The sequence below is a fragment of the Folsomia candida genome, unplaced genomic scaffold (genome assembly GCF_002217175.1).
Source record: "Folsomia candida strain VU population unplaced genomic scaffold, ASM221717v1 Fcan01_Sc003, whole genome shotgun sequence".
In the NCBI taxonomy this organism is placed as follows: Eukaryota; Metazoa; Arthropoda; class Collembola; order Entomobryomorpha; family Isotomidae; genus Folsomia; species Folsomia candida.
The window spans coordinates 1,564,858-1,583,813 of record NW_019091195.1 but is presented as its reverse complement, the minus strand read 5'-3'; the positions used below and the strand labels follow the sequence as shown (position 1 = coordinate 1,583,813).

Below are 18,956 nucleotides of genomic sequence, written 5' to 3'. Positions count from 1 at the left end.
TGTTGTAATTACATGGATGGTAATTTCGGTATCTCAAAAGATTCTATTTATTGCGTACATGGAGAATTTACTTTCTTATTTGAGTCGTTTTAAAATGAGGTATCCATATTGTCATCGACACATTACTTGATATTACTTGATATTAAATACATGAAATGCAGAACTAATGTGTGCTACACACTACACAAAAGAAAATGAACTACGATGGAATTATGCTATGGTGTGTACATATAAAATGCAATTGCAACTTTTTCCGGCACATTCCATACAAAAATATACAGCCATGCATGTAATTTCATACTCTCTCAATGTCCTTCTCTGATTTATTTTATGGCAATTCGGCTTTTATATTGTTACTTTTGATACTTTTTGACGAGAACAATTATAAGAAAACAACCAAAAGTGTATGCGAAGGATATCGCGAGTCCGATGGGAATTTGAGGATTTGAGATATCCCAACCTCTGTTCATTATAGAACGCATCGCAGTAAGTGGTATCGTGGTGGGCAGAGCGTAGCAGAACATTCGCAACCCTAAAACTACGCTGTCCAGCGGCCATGTAATACCTGTAGAGGAAAAATTGGCAATGAATTCAGATAATTTACATATAGCAGAATTAAATTCACTACTTGACAAGTATCTATGTAACACTTACCACTCAGACTTTGGCATGTAAGAAATATGAACAACACGGCCACGACGACTTCCATTTCATGATTAAATATGCTCGCACATATCAAACCTATCATCACTCCGCTTAATCCGGTCAGAAAGACTTGCACAAAAACTAGCCACCAAGACCCAGCAATTTCCACCTCCCAGGACATCAGCACTATCATCGCCATAATTTGGACTACAAGGATTGGTATCGTACTCAAGATATAGGAAATCAGCACTTCAGTGTAAGTCACTCCAGTGACTAAGGTGCGTTGCAAAGTACCGTTCCTCTTGTCCTGGATGTGAAATAGTCCAGCCACGGTTTGAAGGATGAAGATTGAACTATATGCACATATTATGTATAACATTATTAAGCACTACCATGTCAAGTCAGTCGGGTAATTCATTAATTTGTTCTTACAACAGGATATAAGTTGGCATAAAATAGTCACGCCAAGTTGAGTCCACGCTTCCATAAATTGCGTTAAACTATATAAAAAAATTGAAAATTTTGCATACTGAACAAAATTTGACATTTTAAATTACTTTCTACCCTCAATGGTAATTCGGTAGTTCGTGGATCCACTCCGAATCCTTGTACAATTTTTTGTAGGGAAGTTTGCAGCCCGTTAGTTAATGCCCGAAGTAAAAATACTCGTCGGATAAATTCTGGAAATAAATAAGCACTGAGGAATTAAATACTTTAAAAAAATTCCATGGTCCGTTACATACCGGAGAAGTCAAGTCGGACCCCTATCGTTGAACCATTTAGTGTTTCATTGTCGGAGTATTGCTTCAATAGAAATCTATTGTTTAAGTGTTCCGTAAAATTGTTTGGTACTATCAAGTATCCTGTTGCTCTTCCATGAACGACGCTTTGTAGTGCATCAGTTTCTGAGGCGTATGTTTCCTGGAATTTTAAGACTGTGTTCAGTAATTCTACAGTAAACAGTTGTCTTTTGTATAAAGTCGAGTAATTTTTTCGTATACCAATTTTACACCTGTGACCTCCAATTGCTTCATAAAAATGCAGGAATAAGTAGGTTCCTTTTCGTCATCGCAATGTTCTGGAATGCCGTGGAGATATTTCAAATCCTGATTCACTATCCCCAATTGTAGACCTTTTGTTCCAAACCAATTACATACACTCCTAGTAACACGTTAATGAAGGGGATGGCGATTAAAATTACAACCAGTCTGAAAATTTTACAATGAAAGTGACAATTAATTCACCTGATTTACAAGAACTTACATTGAACTTACTGAAAATGTCTTAATTCGTTTATCCAATTTCTTTTTACAAGTCCTTTTATTTTTGTTAGCTTAGATGAAAACGAGTCCGTCCCTGAATCTTTCAAACTATTTTGTCCAATCCCGACAACCTCAACATCACAAAGGTCCATGTGTCGTGCAAGGTCATAGGTCAAAGCATCATTGTGGGCTTGTTCATGATCCGCTTCTGTTTTCATCAGCATCGCGCCGTTGTTTTGGTCGGAATCAGAAACTTCATCTTTTCGACATAAGTCAAGCACTACGTTTTCCAAAAGATTTGTATTGAACTTGTCTAACAGTACTTGTGGATTTTCCTCCACCAAAAGGCGTCCGTTTCGCAATATTCCTATCTATTTAAGATATTACCATTTTTGGTTCAATTGTTCCATTTACATAGATATATGTATGCATGTATATTGCATAAATATAATTGAATATTGCTCAATTTTGACTAACTTTATCACAATGTAATGCTTCTTGTGTGTAATGTGTTGTCACAAGTATTGTAATTCCGTCTGACTTAACAAGTTTAGTTAAATAACCCCAAATCCTGCAGACAATATAATTATAGACAAGTATATATATACGTATGCAAGAGTAATGATAAATATCTACTGAATTTCAATTTTAATATACTTCACTCGTAGCAGAGGGTCCAATGAAACAGTTGGTTCGTCATATACTAAGAGTTTAGGTCTGTGAATTAAGGTCACCGCCAATGACACACTATGAAAACAACAACTATTAAAATACATACATCATCTTAATTTCACGAAAAACGTTAGAACCGTTGCATACCGGCGCTTTTCGCCACCACTGAAATTAAATTATAAAATGATGCTATAGTATGTCCACGAACTTTCATAGTACACAAAAATACCTTAAACTTTTGATGGGACTTGACAATTTTGGAATACTTAAAAGGTCTTGTAGAGCGGCTAACCGTTCGTTCAAAATTGCATATGAAATATTATACATATTTGCAAAATAGACGAAGGTCTCTTCAATCGTGAAGGAGTCGTAGAGACCAACATCCTGAAACATGAACATTTTTATTAGCTAAACAAATTTAACTATTCCTGATTTGATAACAACTAACCTGTGGCATGAATCCCACGACTTGTCCAGCCACGCCATTGACCTCCTTCCCAAATAGTAAAATGTGCCCATTGTCAGGCTTGTGCAACCCAATGATACAAGAGAGTAGAGTCGTTTTCCTAAACAAATTAGTCAGTAAACGCTTAGATTCTTAATTACACGTATGTAATTTCAATATCACAATATTAGGTTTGTCACGTGTCTAACCCACCCGCAGCCACTAGAGCCTAAAAGACCATAGCTGGAATTTGTATGTAAGTGATTAAAACTTGTAATGAAATAAACCTTCGTTTCGATGCAATTAACAAAATGTTTATAAATATTACATTGAACCAGATTCAACAGAAAGATTGAGACGATTCAGCACAGTTTGATTATGCCTACTTCCATATCCCTTACTTACGTTTACAACGTTAATCGCACCACATTTTTTAAAATGTTCTTCCATGATGGTTGTTTTGTAAATAAGGCTCAATTCTAATAAATGTTTTAATTATTTAGATACATCGTCCGCTATAAAAAATCATCAATAATGCATCCCCAATCCCCACTGACCAAAAAAACGTGTCTATTTATGTGTATATTAAGACATTTACAAGGTCAGACAGCAATTCATATTGCAGGTTACACAATGGTACTTAATTGTCATCTCATCTAAAAACAGTTTTATATGTACAATCTGAACAAGAGAGTTTTTTATATGCGATACAACACCCGACTAAAGATCTTAAGCATATCGTGCTACATATTATTAGTAGCGTCTTAGAATGGGATTAGCATATACTGGCCATGACTAATAGATACTTACGTAATAATAAATTATGTGTACATGATCAAACTACTTATGTTTACAAAGTGAGGCTCGCTAGTAATAATATTTGATTAATATTATTATGTTTTTTTACTAACAACTAAGCATATGAATGCTCAGATAAATACTTCTAAATATGCGTACTTTTCCAGATCATAAGTACATATTACACTAATAATCGAAACATAATTTATTTAGATTGTACATGGTGGTCAATGCGCAGTCCATGCACAGAAATTCTAAATTTTCATTTTATTTCGAAACTAATTTGTTTCACAATAATCGCTGAATAAAATGATGATGGTTACACCGGTTTTTGGATAGTCGTCAACATCCTATAATGTATTCATGATGATAATGCTTTATATACAGCTCTGTGGTTCAAGTTAAAATCCACTCTATCTGTACATTCAAAACTAGGTGCATAAAACTCTTGTACACTGGAGGAAGAGGTAACAATGTCGCTGAATAGTTGTAATATTTTACAACAGGAAAATCCTTGGCAGTATTCTCATCTTAAATAGTATCTTTATTAAGTCATTAACTAGACAAAGTCTTCAAAATGCCTGGATATTCCAAAATCCATGAGCGTATAAATTAATATAAGCAAAAAATACTTCACTAAAACAAATAAAAGCATAATCTCTAGATCGCTTTCACTAGTTTTATTGCAGAAATTTAGTACTTTATAATATTTCAGTACACATTGTACGATTTAACGTTAAAATGCTAGTTTCAACTTGTACATTAAAGGTAATTTCAGAATTTTACTGTTTTTCATTGATCTGACTACTTCACTCGTATGGGTCCTGTCCACAGATCGATACATGTAGTTGGAAACCACTCAACAATGGCCAGCAATTTGTTATTTCGAATTTTGAGCAGAGAATTGCTTAACATTCCACTTCCTAGTCTTTTTATTCCGGTGGGATACGCAACTATTGCAATTGTTACCACGCTCGTCTGTACAGCCAAATTCACCGCAGATGTTGTCTTCCGTCCAAATCCACCCACTATCACTCAACCAGAGACCTATGACTTTATAATAGGTTTGAAATATTTCAGTTGTAGATCGTGAATGCATTATAATAATGTGTCACATAAAATTCATATTTGAATTGCGCAATCACAGTTGGAGGAGGTTCGGCTGGTGCTGTGGTTGCGAACAGGCTTAGCGAAAATGCCCGATGGAAAGGTACATAATAAATAAGAATATTTATAAACAATAATAGTGGCTATATAATTAAACACATTTCTTCTTAATAATTTGTGCAGTGCTGCTACTGGAAGCTGGTGATACTCCGCTAATTCTCAATTCAATCCCTGGTCTCCTCTCCGGCAACATGTATCACAAAGACACAGACTGGAATTATTTTTCTGTGCCACAAAAGAATTGTTCTTACACATCTTTGAATCAAGTACTTGCATGCATATGCCAGACATATGTACATATTTAAATATGCTTAATTTCAAGGTTCTGTTGCAGAAAATAGGTCTAAGTCGGGGGAAATCGTTGGGGGGAAGTAGCAATCTAAATTTCATGATTTACCAGAGAGGAAATCCTAAAGATTATGACAACTGGGCTAATATAACTGGGGACAAGTCGTGGAACTATAAAAATTTGTTGAAATACTTCAAAATTTCAGAAGATTATCACGGAAATTTTCCTGATCGTATGTTATTTTAAATGAACCCTTTAAAACAGTTAAATATAAACTTGCTCGATTCTACAAGCTCTAGGACAGTATCACGGATCTGGGGGCCCACTTACAATCAGTAAACTGAGGAATGAACCACTGGTCAAGCAATGGGTGGCGGCAGCGGAGGAACTTGGTTTTAATATCACCGACCCTAACGCTGAACAAACTTCGAGTGCGCATGCAAATATGTGTGTAATAAGATTTAAAATATTTATTTTAAAATTTGATTGCAACTGTCGCAGCTTTTTCTCCAATTGACACCACAACGAAAAACGGGCAGCGAGACTCAACTTACAATGCCTTCTTAAGGAATGCCATGAATAGAAAAAATTTAAATGTTGTTCGCTATGCTGTGGTGGATAAGGTCAATTAATAATTATACTACTCTTCGAATTCGAATAATTTACAAACTATACTCGTGCATACATTTATTTAATGCAAGTATGTTCATTTATTTATTTTTTCATCAGATTTTAATGTCCGGAAAAAATGCAACTGGCGTTGTTTATATCCGGCATGGGAAGAAGATTGAGGTTCAGGCTTCGAAGGAAATTATACTCTGCGCCGGGGTGTTTGGATCTCCATCAATTTTACAAAGATCTGGAATTGGTCCAAGGCATTTATTGGAATCTCTGAAAGTAATGTTTGTATATATGATGCATGATTAAATACAAATGTGTGATCTTTAGATTCCAGTAGTTCATGACCTTCCCGGAGTCGGGGAAGGCCTACAGGATCACGTCATGACAGTAGCAGGACCAATACTACTGAATGACTCTGTGTCATTCATGTTTGATGACATAATATCTCCTGGCACACTTCTCAAATATGCACGGAAAAGACTGGGTATAAAATGTGCATGCGTTAGATGCATGCATGCAAATATATTTAATGGCAATTTGCTTGCAATTAAAATCGGTGTGGGCAATGAATTACTCAGGTCCCTTGACATTTATCGTCGTCTCTGGCGTCGGGTTCTTTAGCACGTCTGAACCTAAGAATCCCGATTGGCCAAATATTTGTGTGTTCCTTAGTCCAATGGGCATGCACGCTTCATTTGCGCAAGACATTGCAAGACTGTTCGCCCTAGAAAGAAAACTTCTCGAGCCATACTATAACCACTTCAAAGGGCATCACGCCACTCAAGTTTTTATAAATTTGGGCCGGCCTGAAAGCAGAGGCAGTGTGAAAATAAAAAGCAGTGACCCCGACGTGCCACCAGATATTGACCCAAATTACTACAGTGATGCCGGGGGCAAAGATATTCGAGCCATGATAGAAGGTTGAAGTGTATGCGTATAATTTAACAAGCTACAACTATTTTTCAACTCGCTCAATTATTTTTGTCGTAATTTTAGCATTTAAATTTATCATTAAATACTTTACAACAACAACGCCCTGGATGAAACTGGGAGCAAATCCTAATAAGAGGCACTTTCCAGGTTGTGAGAACTTCCAACTTCGATCCGATGAGTATTATGAATGCCACATCCGTCATTTCACGGGTAGGATAATTTTTAAATACTGTTGAATACATTATGTTAAAGTAAATATTAAGTACAGTGTCGGACAGATGTCTACGTCCACATAGTCGCGTCAATTTCATTTTCAAATTGTCACTGAACTACTGAACCAATTTTCATCATTGATATATCAAATTCTCACAAATTTAACGTAATTTCATAAAACATATGAGTTATTTCTGAAAATTCTGGGAAAACGGAGAATCATAGTGCAGAGCGAGAGAGGATGAAATTTGAGCGGACAAAAGTCTACGTCCACTTCACTTTAATTGTCAACAACAAAAATCTCTCCAATTTATAAAATCAGGTAACTTAATAAATCTATCAATAACATATGCCGCATTAATTTTTAAATAATTTTCTTCCAGAAAAATATGATGGCGTCGACACGCAAGGAAATTCCTATCGCTATTCGAGATCTTGTCATTCAGGACTGGAAGGGTGGACAAAAAGGGGGCTGTCGCAGAGACAAATATGGACCAAGTATAAATTAGCAAGGACAACCATCCAGACAATCATTAAGAACTTTAAAGCTAATGGTTCAGTCCAAAACAAGGTCAGAAGTGGTCGAAAACCCATTTTGGCTCACCGAGAAGTACGCCACGTGCTCAACAAAGTCAACGTTACACCCTCACTTAGTGCTCCAAAGCTATCTACCGAGATCAAGGAGATGTTCGGCAAACAGGTTAGTCCTATGACCATCCAAAGAACACTGAATAAGGGAAATTTGAAATCCCACAGAGCAGTCCGGAAGCCTCTTATTGTACCGAGGAATGCAACCAAACGAGTGAAGTTTGCCAGAGACCACATTTCCAAGCCACAAACATTCTGGGACATATTTTATGGACTGACGAGTCAAAGTTCAATGTCTTTGGGTCAGATGGGCGTCGTAGAGTGTGGAGATATCCAAAAGAAGCTTTGAATCCAAAAAATCTCAACCCCACAGTTAAGCACGGCGGCGGGTCGGTAATGGTGTGGGGATGCATGGCTTCAAGTGGGGCAGGAAAAATGGAATTTATTGACGGAATTATGGACCAATACAAGTACCAGGGAATACTTGACCGTAATATCCAGGAATCTGTTCGAAAACTTGGACTTGGACGACGATTTGCCTTCCAACAAGACAACGATCCGAAACACTCTGCCAAGTCCACCATGGAATACTTCAAGAAAAAAAAATTCCGAAGCTAGAATGGCCTCCCCAATCTCCAGACTTGAATCCCATTGAGCATCTGTGCGACCACATTGAAAGAGAAATAAGAAAACAATCTTTTTCAGGAATTCCGGGCCTTAAATCCAGAATTCGTGAAGTTTGGGAAACCATTTCTGAAGATGTGACCAAGAATTTGGTAAACTCAATGACTCGACGCCTTGAAGCCGTCCTTAAAGCGAACGGAGGCCCAACCAAATATTAAAAATTAATTGTTATAACATTCCTTATAAATTACAGTTTTTTTTGTATGTTTTCTCTGACTGGACGTTGACTTTTGTCCATCCAATTGTTTTCATTTTGAATTAAAATACATCTCTGGCCTAAAATAAATTTTTTAGCGGAAAACTAATAATGTGCTATGAAATTACGTTAAATTTGTGAGAATTTGATATATCAATGATGAAAATTGGTTCAGTAGTTCAGTGACAATTTGAAAATGAAATTGACGCGACTATGTGGACGTAGACATCTGTCCGACACTGTAGTTATTTCTAAACTAAAGGGTCTAGCTGGCATAGCTGTTGTACAAATCAGATGGGGCCGGATGGCGAACAAATGGCTGTTGTAGACTCAAATTTGCGGTATGATTACGTATTAATATTCAACAAAGTTTGATTTAGTTTGGTACTAATTGTGCATTTCTGTGAAATTATTAGTGTACGAGGGGTAAAGAAAATCCGTGTGATCGACGCCAGCATAATGCCTATTATTTCGAACGCTAATTTAAACGCTCCTACGATCATGATTGGAGAAAAGGGGGCTAGTTTGCTGTTACAAGAATGGGGATACTAAGAAATATTAAGAAATCTATAAGTAGTCAAATAATGATTCATATTGAATCTCAAATAATAATAAAAAGTGGTTCATGAATGACAAAAAATCGCCTTTTTGACCTCTCGATCATCACGTATGATAGAATATCTACGCAAATTCATAACCCATAATGATGGGTTTGCTATCGTTCATCAATCCGCCCCACGTTTGTTCTCGTCTGGATTACAATTTTAGGAATCATGTTGTATCTTATAAAAAAGTATGACATGCTGTTTGGAAGAATGTAATAAGTACGTAGCTTGCATTTAGTGACATAAAAACTAATTTAGTCTGACCATGCGAATGATTTGGGACTTGGGGAAAAATATTGTAATACATAATTGACCGAGAACTGGCCAAGAACTGGTTTTCCCAAATACACAGTCGTCGTAATTGTCGTAGGTCACTGGAGACTACTGAGTACACATTTTGCTGCGAAGTGAGTATATTTTCACACGATGGATTGATTACACGTGCATAAAATGGCCTGCATACAAATTGCTTGTTTCGCAGTTACATAAATATGTAATTGACCATTTCAAGAATTCCGTGCTACAAAGTTGTTTTGGTCAGTCAAACTACTTGGAATATTGATATAGTAAAAATTTTTATGCACTAATCCTAAGTTACTTACTAAACGTTGTAAGTTACTGGGAAGCACGACTTTAACAAATTTAAGTACCGGTACTAGAAATGTTGGGATAAGAGATTCTTAATAAATATTTTCAGTAGTCAAATATGCACCAAAGAAAATTCGTCCCTAAAATTTATCATAAATTTTTATACATACGTCTTTTAATAATAACAAATCATGGCAGACACTTCTCCAATTGGAAAAATTGTCTACAACATCTTAAATACCCCCATTCCAAGCTCCTTAATATATCCACTCGTGGCATTTGTAACCACTTTACTGTCAAGAGCCAACTACATATCTGACCTGGTTCTCCGCCCAAATCTGTCTGTCTCTGAAACTTATGCACATGCATACGACTTCATAATTGGTGCATACCAAGATAATATTTTTTTTCAGAATTTGGGGAATTTATTAACTTTTGATTTTGTAGTGGGCGGAGGAACGGCTGGAGCTGTCATTGCAAATCGCCTTAGTGCAAATTCAGAATGGAAGGGTAAGAATAATGAGTAATTCAGTATAAGTATATACCGTTTTTGAGATTAAGAACAAACATGTATGACATTATTTCAGTACTTTTACTGGAAGCAGGCACTGATCCACTGATTCTTAATGCACTTCCTGCACTAGCGTCAGCAAACTTGTATCACAAAGACACCGACTGGAATTATTTTTCTGTACCACAAAAGAACCACTCGTACGCGTCTTTGAATCAAGTGCGATAAAGATTTAATTAAACATAGATTTCAATACTATTTATAAATAGTCGTGTACTAAATAAGTATTTATAGAAACTAGGTCTAAGTAGGGGTAAATCTTTGGGAGGATGCAGCAATCTCAATTTTCTGATCTACCAGAGAGGAAATCCACAAGATTATGACAACTGGGCTAATATTACTGGGGATAAGGCATGGGAGTACAAAAACGTTTTGAAATATTTCAAAATTTCAGAAGATTATCGTGGCAATTTTCCAGATCGTGAGATAACTGACTTTGTATATACATAAGCTATGTTACATAATTTGGATTATATAAAATTTATGGAATTTATTCATTTTGCAGCACTGGAAAAATATCACGGATTACATGGACCTCTTAGCGTCAGCAAACAGGGTCATTCAGTATTAGTGAATGAATGGATATCTGCAGCCAAAGAATTTGGTTTTGAGAGTTCAGACCCAAATGGTCGACAAACTTCCAGTTAATCTTTTAATTCTTACCTAATTTCCAACCTATATAAACCCAAACTTGGATTTTATTGCCACATACTTAATCGTGGCTGCAAATATCTAATTTAATTAAAATTGTCTAACTCTACAGCATTTGCCCCAGTTGATTTCACAGTTAATCATGGAAAACGGGCCTCTACCTATCATGCTTTTTTAAAGGAAGCTATGCCAAGGACAAATCTGAAAATTATGCGTTACTCGACCGTGGATAAGGTACGAATAATCAAATAAGATATGTGCATATGTATCTCATATCCCACGAAAAATACATTTTAAGGTGAATATATCTAGATTACGATGTCCGGAAAAAAAGCGGTCGGAGTCATTTATACCCGCCATGGTAGAAAGTTTGAGGTCAGAGTCAAGAAGGAAGTTATACTCTGCGCCGGAGTATTTGGATCTCCATCAATTTTGCAAAGGTCTGGAATCGGTCCAAAGAATTTATTGGAATCTCTGAACGTATGCTGAAACATTATATTTCCTACATGTACATAAACTATAACTTAAATTCATACTTTCCAAGATTCCAGTAGTTCACGACCTTCCCGGAGTAGGGCAAGGACTACAAGATCACGTAATGACCATGGTAGGACCTGTCTTGCTAAATGACTCTGTATCCATTCTGGTAGATAAAAAATCAAACCCTTTATCCTTGATTGAATACGTCTTGAAAAGAACTGGTACATACAGATTACTAATTTGAAATTGGCATATCACAACCACATATGCAAGTTATTGAAATTGTCCTCCTATCTATTAGGACCCTTGGCATACAATCCGGCATCTGTCGTTGGATTCTTTAGCACTTCCCAACCCAAGGATCCATCCTGGCCAAACGCTGCTGTTTATATGAACCCTTTCGGAATACATAAATCTTATGCAGCTGATATTGGAACATCATTTGCACTAAAGAAGGGAATTTTGGAACCATATATACGTGGCTTAGAGGACAAACATGCACTCACAGTTTTAATGAGTCTAGGCCGGCCTGAAAGCAGAGGCAGTGTGAAAATAAAAAGCAGTGACCCCGACGTGCCACCAGATATTGACCCAAATTACTACAGTGATGAGGGAGGCAAAGATATTCGAGCCATGATAGAAGGTTGAAGTGTATGCGTATAATTTAACAAGCTACAAACACTCTTCAACTGGCTCACTTATTTGTCGTAATTTTAGCATTTAACTTTGTCGTTAAATACTTTACAAAAACAACGCCGTGGATGAAACTGGGGGCAAATCCTACCCCGAGACACTTTCCAGGCTGTGAGAACTTCCACCTACGATCCAATGAGTATTATGAATGCCATCTCCGTCATTTTACGGGTGAGATAATTTTCATATGCTACTGAATACTTACAAAGCATACTGATTAAGTAATTATTTTTGAACTGAAGGGTCTAGCTGGCATAGTTGTTGCACAAATCGAATGGGATCTAATATTACCCGTAAAGCTGTGGTGAACTCGAGATTACGGTACAACTTTACATGCACTATGTCCTATTGATATTGCAAACTACCAAAAATTCGTTTGCATTGCAGGGTATTTGGCGTGAAGAATATACGTATCGTTGATGCTAGCGTGATGCCTGTTATCACGAATGCTAATTTACACGCTCCTACGATCATGATTGGAGAGAAGGGTGTGGAAATGATTATTCAAGACTGGAAAATGACACACATGTATACTTAATATAAATAAAATAAATAAGTACCACACCATACGATGATTTTAATAATTAACGATTCCACTCCATATGCACATCAGAAAATGCACAATTAATTATTTCTAAGCAGCTCATTAATTTTAATTATTATCAAAACACTTGAGGAACGGGATGGGGTAACTTTGGATTCAGCAGTGGTCGAGAGGGACTGATTTTGGCATTTCATCTTGATCAAGTTCAGTCTGTTCCTTCTACTCTCTGCACTTTGAATGCAAACCAAAATTGTACTCGTGCGTGAAGATTGTAAAATTGATTGAGATTACAGATTACACACGTTTGTCAAATTATTAGTCGTATCAGGTGGATTTTATTTAATCAGGTTTTCCTTCCATCCAGGTAGAGAGATTGAGCAATTTTATTGAAAGGTAATGCATACTTTACACATACTGCTTTGATATAATAAATTGTCATATGTTTAGAGCAGAAGCAATAATCATGTGTATTTAATCAGTCCTTATCCTTTGCTCTGATTCTTAGATACAACTAAGTTATAAAATATCACAAATTCAAAATGAAGAGTCCAGTAATAGCAAATTTACAACTGGTTGCGGCCTCTTGGCTGACAGACGCCTTGCTCGAAGACCAGCGTATGTGTGGATCGTTCTCTTTGGCGAATTTGACATTGTCCTGTGATGACGGCAGTGTTCCCGTGCATCGATGCATTTTCACAAATGCAGTTCCTGGACTTTTTGACTTGCTTAAAGAGCAGGTATGATTCGTAATAGTTAAAATACACAATAAACAAACATTATTGATGGAGATCGAATTATTTATTAAAAGGGCTATTGATTATCATTTACAGGATCTATCAGAACCCTCCTTTATCCATTTTGATGGATATTGCCTTAGTACAATTTTTCACTTCGTAGAACTCATCTACACTGGAAATACAGTCATTCCCAAGGACAAAGAACATCTCATAGCGTTACATAATCTTATGGAAATACTGGAATTTCCAAAGAATAATGTGGAGATGAAGGAACCGAGAATCAACCCTCCTGAAAGCCAAGTTAATTTGAGATACACCAGAAATAACGAGATGCAACAAATTGATGAAGAAAACGACGAACAACTTAATGTTAATGAGGGGAGAATGGAAGAGAATAAAGAAAACAAGGATAATGGCAGAAAAGGTAAAAATTTAACAGCAATAACAATCAAATAATGTTGATCTATCTGAGTTAATCATTCCAGTCGGTCGAAACATGCGCTCAGCTCCCGCAAAACATGGAGTTCGCCCTCTGCCTCGTCCAGCACCTGGTCGTAGACAAACAAGACTTTCCAGTGTTGAAAGTACGGAAGCATCAACATCATCAGCTACGTCGATGGAACATATTTCAAAAGCTGTCATTGCCCCAAGAGTGGTTGCGCAGAAATTGGTGAATAGTTGGACAAAATCAACAGCATGTACATCTTGCTTATTGAAATGCAAAACTGAAAAAGGTGAAATAAGTAGTATTTGACGTACAGTGTAGCCAGATCTATTATTTTAATGGTATTATTTTTGTCTTTATTTCAGATCTTGTTGACCACCTTATCCTCGAATGTGCACCAACACTCAAAGACTTCTTTAATTACGACAAAAAATGTTGCATGGTTTGTGGGGAGATTAATTTTTCAAATATTTGGGAACTGATAACCCATGCTCAAGCCTGTGGGCTCATCTTGAAATCGTGCTCTGCTGGTTCAAGTAAAAAAACACTAAAAATGTACCTTGGTAAACTTTATGGGGAGTCTGTTCTGTGTGATTTCCACAGGTATGAATAGCGAAAATGAGGTCGAACTGACAAAACCTACACTCCGGAGCCAGTCAAAGAAACGTCGAGGTAGACCAGTGAAATCGGTGGTTAACAAACGACGAAAAGTTATACAAAAGGAAAATGTTATCAAACCCAAAGAACCTGAAGTTCATGGTGGTAGTAGTAATCAATGCGAGGACTCATCTGCTGATATTCCTAACGGCAAAAATACTTTAAGAAAAGGTGAGTGTTTCATAAATTAAAGCCATGCATATAGTTTTCCCGTCCAATGTAAAACAATTTTAATGACCTGCTACAAGGAATAAAAAAGTGGATGCAGTCTCGACCATCTACAAACTCACGACCACGACGTCATCACAAGGTCGAAACCGACGAAACCATAAATTCACCATCTGTAACTACACCGTCCAATGCTCCTCCAGTAGGTCAGCCCAATTCACCTGAAGTAATTCAGCCACCAAATCCACGTGAAGTAATTCAGCCACCAAATCCACGTGAAGTAATTCAGCCACCAAATCCACGTGAAGTAATTCAGCCACCAAATCCACGTGAAGTAATTCAGCCACCAAATCCACGTGAAGTAATTCAGCCAGCCAATCCACTTTCAGAAGTTCTCGAACCTACCCGTAATCAAGAGCCACCCTTCCCATTAGAATTTGCCAATGGTGAATGGAAATTTGTCATGGAACAAAAACGTGGAGACGTAATGTATGGCGTTTACCAGAACAGAGCCGGCAAAATAATGGGAGTCCCTGCCAGTCAGGCGAAAGGATTAAAGTAATATTGGTAAATAATTGTATTTAAGAAGTTATCTAAATAATAATCTGTTACCACCAATGAGTTAATATTTTTTTATACCCGAAAACTAAATCTATTCAGCCAACCTTTAGAAATATTTTAGAAATTGTAGTACATAGTCAATTGTTTATGTTGAACCACTATGACAAGAATAATAAGTATTTTTATTCTAATTATCCGTTAAAACTTTCCACAAAATACTTAACACAATTATTACACATTTTAATCAAGCGCATAAATTGTAAGTTATTACTTGGCAAAACTATTCTCCTTTGCTTCTTTTGGTGGACTGGGCTTGAATTACGATAGGTAAGACATCAACGCCAGGGTTTTCGGTAAAGAAATTCGTTGGCTTGAACCAAAACCCAATACTTTCGACGGGCATGACCTAACGTATATTGAATTCGATTCAAAATATTAAAAAGTTGCAATTGTTCTAATTGTCTAACATCTTATATCAGTTGTGACAGTTACCGGCAAATCTTCCACCCTCACGACATGCGTCACACCGAAGACGTGCCATAACACAATGTCGGTATTCTCAATTAATGCCCCCGGATCTTCCTCCACCCATGTTGGAAGACCACTTTCATTCAAGTAGAAGCCGGCAGCGTACAATTGATTTTCCTTGTATGGCGTCACCCATACGTCAAAATCTACAAAGGCACTCTTCGCATGGAGAACTGAATCTTTCGACATCATGAGTCGAGCGACGTGATCTGGAATTAATTTCCATCCTTTAGATCCCCCCGAAATAGGGTTGACGTTGGTCGGTTCACCAATGACTCTCCATGTTCTTGCTGTAATTGTAAATAGAATAGAACAGTAGTAATCGAAATTGTAGAATAATATTGATTTGTTATGCGAAATACATAAGAAACAAACCTGTGTCTGGCTGAGTTTTTGTCCTCGCTTGACTTGCATTTCTTAGAACGGTTTCTGAGACGCTGAACCCATTTCCATAAGGATGGGTAGGATCACCAGCGGGGACTAGAGAAAATCAGTTAAAGCTATAGACATGTGAAAATTAGCTGATTTATCGTAAAGTTCGTACTGTCATCAGGTAAAATGTCCACGACTGAAACGGTGTTCCTGTTCCCATCAATCTCGGTGTCCAATCTCACAGCGAAAAAGTGCTGGTGGAACTGGGCATTGATGTTCGGCATGACAATGGTCCCATGACCGCCTGGCGTTGCGTTTAACCCGAGCATATTTTGACTCACAATTCCGGTTAAAATCATCTCAACCCTGATGGACGCATCTTGACAGAATATCCATTTTAGTTGGTAGTCGTAATTTGATACAGTTGCAATGAACGTGAGAACGAGACGTTGTGATCGTGCAGTAACAATTCGTCTGTGACATCATCATTTTATAAGACAAATGAAGAATTTAAATAGACTGCTCACAATTTTTTTGGTATTACCGAGTTAAGGGATCCATCTTTCTCCACAAAATTCCTGCATCTTCTTCATATATGCAGATAGCATTTGTTACGGTCCAAGGCTGACCTGACATGTCGCTGTTGATTATGTCCAAGAAGTGAACAGTGCCTCGACACCCGTCTGGCGAGCGCATTTCTGACGCCGAGAAGCCAAGACCATATTCCCCCACGTCCAACGCCTTAATTATTTTAGGTTACATAAATACATACATAAATATAAATAGAATATGATTGCTACAAATCTAACCATTTTTCTGTGGTATGGCGGCCTAATGAATTAGAAACAATAATGTTAGCAACATTAAAACTGATAAAATAATGTAGTCTGTGTATGAAACCTGGGGTCACCTGGGGTCACCATAAGGCACGAAGAGCTCAGACAGAGATGCGCGGTACAATAATGGTCTAACTACGCCACTATCGTTATAGTTTACGTGATGGAGGAGCAACCCTTCGCGTCCGTTCCGTCTAAATTGAATTTTTTGCAATTATTCCTTGAAAATACAATCACTTTTTCGCAATAGTCACAAGAGTTGTACCCAACGCGCATCTTGAACTTTTGCCATCTGAGAACATTCCCATCCATGGTGAAGCTAGGCCCATCTTGATTAATTGTAATTGGCTTGACATCGTCGCGATATGTGCCTTCGAATACGTCAGGGTCATAGTTGCCAGTTGCTTCAGAAACCTCGTCCCCTTCCCTGTTGGTTGTGTCAAAATCACTCTGAATGGGTATCTCTTCAATGTCCAGCACTTCTTGGCGAAGCGTGTCCACCACAGCGACGAACCCCATGGGATGAGCTAATGACAAGAAACATGCAAAACTCTGTCACAATGTCAGTCTCAACCATATATAAATAATAATATTTTTAAGTGATGAAGGGATCACCATAAAAATTGTCATTTTCGAAGTTTCTTCCATAAAAGAATACTTGTGCAATCCTCTTCCCAGCGTACTCAGGCTTATCCTTTGAGTAGCCATATTTCCTAGTCACAAAAATTATAAGTAAATAAGTCCAAAAATTAGTACTTAAAATAATTGCTATTATCAAAGTCTCTTTTACCACACGTCTGTAACCACGTTGCTTTTATTCCCATAAAACTCGCCATAAATGCTGAGTCTTTCCAAGATAATTGGATCGTCCAAAACCATATCATGAATAGCGTTCAATTCATCTGATGCAAAACTGGTGTCAATTCCTGATGGGAGTTGTTCCCACAACTCCAACATATTTAGCCCAAGATTTACGACAGCTTCATAACTTAACCCGGTTGTTGGATCGACAGCCACCACCAAAGACTTTCTGTTAATCGGCAATTACGTAAATATTACATATACTTAACATCATTAATGGAGTACTGAAGTGAATACGCTATACCTCGGAATTAGAAATGGAGGAGGTTCAGTATCACTCAGAAAGTACGGAAGCAGCAAAGATTTTTCCGGTTCTTTCAACGTAATGTCGACAAAGACCCATTGGACGCCTGGTCTGTAATCCTTAATGAGAGCGGAAGTTTGGATAATTTCTAACAGTGTTAAAGGATCCAAGGGGTGCGCCACTTCTTGACGGCGTCTTTGCCCACCACTGGTTCTCCCATTATTGCTTTTCGAAGAATCTATAATTCAATAATAAGACTTGTGTCATCTTGCTGACTCAGTTATTTACACCTTCAGCCGATAAAAGCGTGTGCGTATACTTGGTCACTACAATCTAATCTTTGACGAGCCAGTTTTACTATTAAAAAATGTTATTTATTCACTAGTAATAGATATCGCCGAGCATCGTAAATAAAATGTCGATAGTATCTGCTTATAACTAAAGTCATTACTTTTACATATATGTAGTAATATTGAATTAATCAATCTAATGCATATGTACATAAATACTAAATATTTGATTCTTTACCTTTATTTGCCTCAACGACAAGATTTTGTGAGAGAAATATCACCCCAAGCAAGGCAGACAGAAAAATGGCCTTTGTCCTCATTGTACTTTCTTTCTTCAGTCCACACCCCGATCTGTCCCAATTGACTGAACTTTTTAATGGTCAACTATCCTTCGATTAAATAACAAATTGTGTGTAGATAAGAAATTTGTCTGACATAACAGTCACGATAACAGGTAAACTTGACATACATGAAAAATGACTGCATCAATAAATGATACCGTGTCACCTGCACTTGAAATGTGCACTTATCTTGAATTCTGCCAACGACGAACGTGGTGAAATTCACTGAACTCTTTTATAAGTAGTTATTAATAAAATAGTTAAGCATGCG

General features: G+C 37.2%; 5 protein-coding genes across 8 annotated transcripts; 3 read left to right on the top strand and 2 right to left on the bottom strand.

The window, feature by feature from the left end:
• Positions 1 to 290: 290 nt before the first annotated feature.
• LOC110847887 (ABC transporter G family member 23-like) lies at positions 291 to 3,556 on the bottom strand. Of its 2 annotated transcripts, none has more exons than XM_035850214.1 (14): positions 3,353 to 3,556; positions 3,238 to 3,267; positions 3,028 to 3,145; positions 2,809 to 2,963; positions 2,727 to 2,744; positions 2,565 to 2,654; positions 2,385 to 2,478; positions 1,920 to 2,278; positions 1,647 to 1,853; positions 1,389 to 1,566; positions 1,210 to 1,325; positions 1,078 to 1,145; positions 655 to 998; positions 291 to 565 (listed from the first exon to the last, which is right to left on the bottom strand). In XM_035850214.1, the coding sequence occupies exons 1-9, from the start codon at positions 3,472 to 3,474 to the stop codon at positions 1,760 to 1,762; spliced, it is 1,080 nt and encodes a 359-aa protein (XP_035706107.1). In that variant the 5' UTR covers positions 3,475 to 3,556; the 3' UTR covers positions 291 to 565; positions 655 to 998; positions 1,078 to 1,145; positions 1,210 to 1,325; positions 1,389 to 1,566; positions 1,647 to 1,759. The 2 variants fall into 2 exon arrangements, with proteins under 2 accessions (XP_035706107.1, XP_035706108.1); XM_035850215.1 differs by having other exon boundaries at positions 1,658 to 1,853.
• Positions 3,557 to 4,490: 934 nt separating this feature from the next.
• LOC110845664 (oxygen-dependent choline dehydrogenase) lies at positions 4,491 to 9,147 on the top strand. 2 transcript variants are annotated; one of them, XM_035849480.1, is made up of 13 exons: positions 4,491 to 4,590; positions 4,657 to 4,886; positions 4,970 to 5,032; positions 5,113 to 5,255; positions 5,324 to 5,510; positions 5,572 to 5,709; positions 5,780 to 5,901; positions 6,008 to 6,175; positions 6,227 to 6,383; positions 6,478 to 6,819; positions 6,896 to 7,042; positions 8,776 to 8,854; positions 8,930 to 9,147. In XM_035849480.1, exons 2-13 carry the CDS (start codon positions 4,688 to 4,690, stop codon positions 9,063 to 9,065), a joined length of 1,881 nt encoding a protein of 626 aa, XP_035705373.1. In that variant the 5' UTR covers positions 4,491 to 4,590; positions 4,657 to 4,687; the 3' UTR covers positions 9,066 to 9,147. The 2 variants fall into 2 exon arrangements, with proteins under 2 accessions (XP_035705373.1, XP_021947812.2); XM_022092120.2 differs by lacking the exon at positions 4,491 to 4,590 and having other exon boundaries at positions 4,636 to 4,886.
• A 443-nt stretch (positions 9,148 to 9,590) lies between these two features.
• LOC110845662 (oxygen-dependent choline dehydrogenase) lies at positions 9,591 to 12,685 on the top strand. 2 transcript variants are annotated; one of them, XM_022092119.2, is made up of 12 exons: positions 9,634 to 10,090; positions 10,154 to 10,216; positions 10,294 to 10,436; positions 10,512 to 10,698; positions 10,783 to 10,920; positions 11,041 to 11,162; positions 11,241 to 11,408; positions 11,473 to 11,629; positions 11,710 to 12,051; positions 12,126 to 12,272; positions 12,344 to 12,422; positions 12,489 to 12,685. In XM_022092119.2, exons 1-12 carry the CDS (start codon positions 9,898 to 9,900, stop codon positions 12,637 to 12,639), a joined length of 1,890 nt encoding a protein of 629 aa, XP_021947811.1. In that variant the 5' UTR covers positions 9,634 to 9,897; the 3' UTR covers positions 12,640 to 12,685. The 2 variants fall into 2 exon arrangements, with proteins under 2 accessions (XP_035705374.1, XP_021947811.1); XM_035849481.1 differs by lacking the exons at positions 12,344 to 12,422; positions 12,489 to 12,685 and having other exon boundaries at positions 9,591 to 10,090; positions 11,710 to 12,059; positions 12,126 to 12,261.
• Positions 12,686 to 12,845: 160 nt separating this feature from the next.
• Positions 12,846 to 15,407, top strand: LOC110846526. The gene is made up of 7 exons (XM_022093306.2): positions 12,846 to 13,038; positions 13,151 to 13,382; positions 13,476 to 13,806; positions 13,868 to 14,116; positions 14,193 to 14,363; positions 14,431 to 14,655; positions 14,733 to 15,407. Exons 2-7 carry the CDS (start codon positions 13,185 to 13,187, stop codon positions 15,212 to 15,214), a joined length of 1,656 nt encoding a protein of 551 aa, XP_021948998.1. The 5' UTR covers positions 12,846 to 13,038; positions 13,151 to 13,184; the 3' UTR covers positions 15,215 to 15,407.
• Positions 15,358 to 18,743, bottom strand: LOC110846525 (peroxisomal primary amine oxidase). The gene is made up of 12 exons (XM_022093305.2): positions 18,583 to 18,743; positions 18,055 to 18,292; positions 17,740 to 17,979; positions 17,565 to 17,662; positions 17,215 to 17,476; positions 17,024 to 17,143; positions 16,923 to 16,944; positions 16,658 to 16,854; positions 16,286 to 16,587; positions 16,117 to 16,221; positions 15,706 to 16,031; positions 15,358 to 15,619 (listed from the first exon to the last, which is right to left on the bottom strand). The coding sequence occupies exons 1-12, from the start codon at positions 18,662 to 18,664 to the stop codon at positions 15,494 to 15,496; spliced, it is 2,118 nt and encodes a 705-aa protein (XP_021948997.1). The 5' UTR covers positions 18,665 to 18,743; the 3' UTR covers positions 15,358 to 15,493.
• Between the last annotated feature and the right edge of the window lie 213 nt (positions 18,744 to 18,956).